This window comes from Chrysochloris asiatica, unplaced genomic scaffold (assembly GCF_000296735.1).
Source record: "Chrysochloris asiatica unplaced genomic scaffold, ChrAsi1.0 scaffold00045, whole genome shotgun sequence".
Classification (NCBI taxonomy): domain Eukaryota; kingdom Metazoa; phylum Chordata; class Mammalia; order Afrosoricida; family Chrysochloridae; genus Chrysochloris; species Chrysochloris asiatica.
Genome location: NW_006408563.1, coordinates 9,241,524 through 9,248,320, shown reverse-complemented (window position 1 = coordinate 9,248,320; position 6,797 = coordinate 9,241,524). Strand labels below are relative to the sequence as shown.

Genomic DNA, 6,797 nt, shown 5'->3' with positions numbered 1-6,797 from the left:
TTGGCCCAGGATCGAACATTGTTTCGTTCTGCTGTGCATGGAGTCGCTATGAGTCGGTTCCGACTCGATGGCACCTGACAACAACAACAACAACATGTGTAATAAACAACCTTGCTTGCTGAAAGAGGACTTGAAACTTTTACTGAAGATCAAAGACCACAGCTTTCAGTATGGATTACATCTCAACATAAAAAAAAAAAAAAAAAAAAAAACTAATTAAACACTACCATGATGAATGAAGGAAAGGCTGAAGTTGTCAAAGATTTCATTTCACTTGGACCCACAATCAACGTTCATGGAGGCAGCAGTCAAGAAATCAAATGGAGTGTTCTGAAAATCAGATCATATGCTTCCAAAGACCTCTTTTAAGTGCTAAAAACCAAAGTCATTTTGAGGATTATGGTGTGTTTAATTCCAGCCATAGTAATTTCAATTGGCTCATATACATGTGAAAACTGGACAATAAATAGGAAGACCAAAAAATAAGTTTTGAATTGTGGTGTTAACAAAAATATCAAATATACCATGAACTGCCATGAACAAAAAAATGATTTATGGCTTTGAATTATGGTGTTGGAAAAGAATATAAAACATACATGGATTGTCAACACATTATCAGAATGTTCCTTAGAAGCTAGGATGATGAGACTTTGTCTCTCATACTTAGAACATATTATCAGAAGGGACTAGTCCCTGGAGAAGGACATCATGCTTGGTAAAGTGGAGGGTCAGTGAAAAAGAAAATCAATGCGATAGATTGACAATAACAATGAACTCAAATAGAGCAATGATTGTGAGAATAACACAGAATCAGGCAGTGCTTCGTTCTGTTGTACACTGCACTGGGTAGCTATGAGTTGGAATCAACTCAATGGCACCTAACAATAACAACAACAAGTGCTAAGGTTTTATTCTTTCACTATACTATTAACCCTCAGAAAACCTATATGAGTTTGTATCAGTCGGAACTAACGACGGTACTAAACAGCAACAACAGCAATTCAATCAGTCTGCTGAGCAAATAATCCTAGAAGCTGGATTATAGGAAGAAGAATGAGGCATTAGAATTGGACGACGACTCATTGACAACCTGCGATATGCAGATGATGCACAGAGGACTTAAAATACTTACTGATGTGATATCAGTTACACTGAAATGTAAAGAAAACAAAAATCCTCTCAAATGGACCAATAAATAACATGCCAAATGGAGGCAAGATTGAAGTTGTCAAAGACTTCATTTTGCTTGGATTCACTACCAACACTCATGGAGGCAGCAGTCAAGAAATCAAATGATGTATTGCATTAGGCAAATCTGTTGCATAAAACCTCTTTAAATTTTGAGCAAAACTGTCAGTTTGAGGACTATGGTACCCATGACCCAAGTCATGGTATTTTCAATAACCTCATATGCATGTAAAAGTTGAACAATGAATAAGGAAGACTATAGAAGAATTGATTCATTTGAGTTATGGTGTACCATGGACTTCTAGAAGAACAAATAGATCTGTGTTGGAAGAAGTATAATCAGAGTGTTCCTTGGAAGTCAGGATGGCCAGACTTCATCTTTCATACTTCAGACATATTATCAGGACGACCAGTCCCTGGAAAAGGACATCATGCTTGGTAAAGTGGAGCATTAATGAAAAAACAGAGACCCCACAATGAGATGGACTGACACAGTGGCAGCAGCACTAAGGTCAAGCATAACCTCGATTGTGAAGATTTATTATAAATCAGGTCACTGTGGGTCGGCATCAACTCCACGGCACTCAACAACAACAGCATACTATTCTCTACAGGAGTCTTGGTGGTGAAACATGGTAAGCATTGTGCTTAACAGTTCAACCCGATCAGCAGCTCCATGGAAGGAAGATGAAGCCGGCTCCTCTCAAGTGGCAGTCTGCTTCTATAAAGGTTACAGCCTCAGAGACTCTGTGAGACCATTCTACTCTGTCCATAGGGTCACTGTGTCTTGGAACTAAGTTATAAGCCATTTAATACCAATTAGTTTGGTTTTATCATTCTTTCTAATGTTTTGGTAACCTTTATTTTGAGAGTATATTTGTGATGAGCATTTCAATAATTTGAAAAATAAAATAGCACCTTTAGCATGCTGATGCTCAATTAACCATTTTGTGACCCAGGAGTACATACTGTGCTCATGTATATTTTCTGCTCCTAGGACTTAGTGGGAACCCAGCATTCCATGTTTAATGCACATTGTCATCTGGTTGTTGTGCCATTGAGTCCATTTAGACTCATAATGGACAACCCTGCATAGGGTTTCTGAGGCTGTAAATCTTTACAGGAGCAGACTGCCTCAGCTTTCTTCCATGGAGCAGTTAATAGGCTTGAACCACCAACCTTGTGCTCTGCAGTCCAGGCCTTCTGGCGGGAGTCTGTACAACTACATGAATATGAAGAACTGGGCTTCATCCCACCAAAGATGCCTTGGGACATATGTGTACTGCTAATTGTACCAAATCCTTATTACCTTAAAAAATTGTCATTTTGTTCAAAATACCTTTTATTACCGAAAAAAAAACCCAGTTTCAACAAAAGGTAAAAAGTAGAAACTAATTCGGTCTTAAAAGGGTTCATCTTTTAAACTTACAAAAATACCACCACCTGCCTCATTTTACCTGCATCATTTTATCTGAACAGAGATCTCCTCAATGGTAGCAACATCAGAAAAACAACTGTTCACCAAAATTCTATTTAGAACCTTGAGCAAAGAATTCTGTCTAAAAACTAGCTTCATAAAGCTTCTAACACCTCCTAGAATTTCTCCTGAGCATGCAGAGAATTTTGATTTCAGTTAATTCCACGATGCCTATCAGTTCTGTCCCCTGGGACTCCATCTTGAGTAGAAAAGCTTCCCAGGATAGCTAAAGTCTGTACATCTACTCACTTTGGGGTCCACTCTCCTCAATTAGCCAGCTTTCATTGAAAACCCAGTGCCCTACATAGTCCTACTTCCTAACCTTTATATGAATTATTTAACATGTACTGACATCCTAACATAATGATATGCCTGGCACTATGCTAATTTCAAGGTTGAAGTGTTACTGACGTCAGAAGTTCATAGTCTGGCATTGAAGACAGTTGAAAACATTGTCAAGAAGGGAGAAGTTTTCTTCCATCCTTCAGCACTACCAAATTCTTTCACTGTCGCCCTCACCTGTTCTTGCAGGCCAGCTCTTCTACACGGAAAGAAGAGTAAGGGATTTGGTCATAGACCTTGATATTCACAGCACAAATACATGAAATTACTAAACTTGAAACGGATTACTTAATCCTTTATTTTCCTTGCCTAAAGGAACAACCATGGCGTTGTTGGATAAGCATTGAACTGCTAACCAAAAGCATTGAACTGATAATCAAACCTGCCAGCTGCTCTATGGAGGACAGATGAGGCTGGCTGCTCCTGTAAAGATTTAGTCTGGGAATTGTCTCAAAGGCTAATGGCATTATTTTCTTTTTTTCTCAAGCCAACCGTATACTCATAAATTGGTGTTGTTGTTAAGTGCCATGGAGTAGGTTCTGTCTCATATTGACCCTTCACAGAAGCAGAAAGCCTCATCTTTTCTCCCGTATACTCAGAAATAAGAATTATTGCTTTGCTTTACAATAAACGTACGCTCCACAAGTTAAATCATTGCCCAAGTTCCCACAAGTAAACTCTCTTTTGGTTATACCAGCCTCCAATTTAAGGCAGTCTCCCACCAGTCTGCATTCATTGACCCGTTTAAGTCCTTTCTCTAATTGGATGGTGGTCAGGGTGGACTGCGGTGTGGCGCTGTAGGATAAGCACTGGACCGCAAAGGTTTATCATGCTTTCAAGGTCAGCGGTTCAAACTCACCATCTGCTCTTCGGAACCCCTATACAGGGTTGCTATGAGTCCGAACCGACTTGACAGCACTTAACAACCAGGTGGTCAGGGTAGAGGGGGACGACCCTTGTACCCGCTCACCGCCCCTCTTTGCTCACTTTCAGAAGCCGGTGCTTGGTGCCCCCTTTATCCTTCTCCTTGCTCTTGGGTAGCATCAGCTTGCCTTGCTCCTGGGGTTGGCGGTTAGAAAACATCGACCCTCTGCTGGGGATGGCATCTATGATGGTATTGGCGCTCCTCTGAAGTAAAGGGGTTTTGGATGGGATACGGAGTGACGCACTACGGTGAGAAGCCGAGGTGGAAACCCCGTGAGCGTCTTGGGGAAGCTCCATCCCTCCATTCGCAGTCCCGGCTGTCCGTGTCTAACTGACCGTCGGTTGCCGCGCAGGCGCAGCCCTCTCACCAGCTTTCCCGGGCTTTTCCTGCGCTCGCGCCGCACCGTGCCACCCAGCGGTCAGACCAGGGCTGAGCCTCCCGCGGCCTAGGTGATCGCTCACTGACCCAGCTTCTGAGGAAGGCCAACTAGGCCCACCTGGAGGGGCGGCTGTAAAATGACACAGAGCCTGCTGGTGGATATCTAGACTCATCAGCATGATGATAACACACCCTATTTCATTTTCCTGTTAGCTCCCTAACCATCATGAGCCCTTTTCCCTCTGCCCCATTTCATTATAGACAATTTACCGTATCATTCAACACCTCCTGAGTAATGTCCTGAACTCTAGATGTTATATTTCAAACAGTCTACCTGGACATCTTTATTTGGCTGTTCCACAGGCCTATCAACACATCATGTTAATATTCATCACCCTCCTAAAACTCATTTGATGTGGCATTATCACATCCCAAAAAGCTGACAACTTTTTTAAAACTTAAACAAACAACCATTTAGTACCTCAAACCATTTCTGAGGGCCAGAAATCTTAGCAGGGTGGCCCTGGCTCAGGAACTTTAATAGGGTTTCAGTCATCTCAGGACTCCAATGAGGCTGGACGATGTGCTGCAACTGTTGGCTGGAGGCCTCAGTTCCTTGCCATGTGGATCTCTCCATTGTTGTTGTTGTTAGGTGTCATGGAGTCGGTACTGACTCGGCGACCATATGCACAACAGAACGAAAAACTGCCCAGTCCTGGGCCAACCTCACCATTGTTGCCACGCTTGAGCCCATTGTTGCTGCTACTTTGCCAATCCATCTCGCTGGGGGTCTTTCTCTTTTTCTCAAATGCTCCACCTTACCAAACATGATATCCTTCTCCAGCGAATGGTCCCTGCTGACAGTATGTCCGAAGTATGACAAAGTTTGGCCATCCCGACTTCCAAGGAGCACTCTGGCTGCACGTCTTCCAACACAGATCTGTTGGTTCTTTTTGCAGCCCATGGCACTTTCAATATTCTCCTCCAACGCCATAACTCCAAAGTATCGATTCTCCTACTGTGTTCCTTAATCAGTGTCCAGCTTTCACATGCATATGAAGTTATTGAAAATACCATGGCTTGGGTCAGGCGCACCTTAGTCCTCAAACTGGCATCTTTGCTCTTCAACACTTTAAAAAGCTCTTGTGCAGCAGATGTGCCTAATGCAATACGTCGTTTGATTTCTTGACTGCTGCTTCCTTGAGTGTTGATAGTTGATCCAAGAAGAATGAAGTCCTTGACGACTTCAATCTTGTCTCCGTTCATAGGAATGTTGTTTATTGATCCAGTGGTGAGGATTTTTATTTTCTTTACATGGAGATGCAATCCATACCGATCTTCATCAGTAAGTATTTTAAGTCCTCTTCACTTTCAGCAAGCAAGGTTGTTATCATCTGCATATCACAGGTTGTTAATGAGTCTTCCTCCAATCCTGATGCCATGTTTTTCTTCATATAACCCAGCTTCTCAGGATGAATAAGTATGGTGAAAGAATACAACTCGGTCTTACACCTTTCTTAATTGTAAACCATTCAGTGTTCCCATGTTCTGTTAGAACAACTGCTTTTGGTCCAGGTACAGATTCCTCATAAGCACAATGAAGTGTTCAGGAATACTCATACTTCGCAATGTTGTCCATAGCTTGTCTTGATCCACACAATCGAAAGCCTTTGCGTAGTCAATAAAGCACAGGTAAACATCTTTCTGGTATTCTCTGTTTTCAGCCAAGATCCATCAGACAGCAGCAATGATATCTCTCGTTCCACGGCCTCTTCTGAATCCGGCTTAAACCTCTGGAAGTTCTCTGTCAATGTATGCTTGCAGATTTTTCTGTATTGCCTTTAGTAGAACTTTACTCACAAGGGGTATCAAAGATATTGCCCAATGATTTCCGCATTCCATTGGATCACCTCTCTTTGGAATGAGCAGAAATATGGATCTTTTCCAATCAGTTGGCCAGATAGTTGTCTTGCAAATTTCTTGGCAGAGATGAGTGAGTGCCTCCTGTGCCCCCTCACTTTCTTGAAAGATTTCAATTTTTATTCCATCAATTCCTGGTGCCTTGTTCTTTGCTAATTACTTCAATGCACTTTGGACTTCTTCTTTCAGTATCATTGGCTCTTGATTATATGCTACCTCTTGAAATGGTTGAACATTAACCATTTCCTTTTGTGTGTATAGTGACTGTGTGTATTCCTTTCATCTTCTCTTGATGCTTTCTGCATCATTCAGTAATTTGCCCAGAAAATTCTTAAATAATGGAAGTCGAGGCTTGAATTTTTTCTTCAGTTCCCCCAGCTTTAGAAATGCTGAGTGTGTTATCCCCTTTTGTTTTTCTGACTCCAGATCTTTACACATTTTTTTTTCTGATTTTTTTTTTTATTATTATTTAAGGTTTTTATTGTGGATTGAGTGAAAGTTTACAGGGCACATCATCAGTTTCACATTCAACAATTCATATAACTTGTTTCATTACATTGATTATAA

At 41.5% G+C, this 6,797-nt stretch overlaps 1 protein-coding gene across 1 annotated transcript in view; it reads right to left on the bottom strand.

The window, feature by feature from the left end:
- LOC102835311 overlaps positions 1–4,228 on the bottom strand; it is a 205,963-nt gene extending 201,735 nt beyond the window's left edge. Inside the window, exons 1-2 of the mRNA XM_006862032.1 lie at positions 3,995–4,228; positions 3,185–3,243 (exon numbers count right to left, since the gene is read on the bottom strand). Of these exons, the coding sequence (XP_006862094.1) occupies positions 3,185–3,243; positions 3,995–4,228 (293 nt within the window). The remainder of the gene's footprint in view (positions 1–3,184; positions 3,244–3,994) is intronic.
- Positions 4,229–6,797: the final 2,569 nt, after the last annotated feature.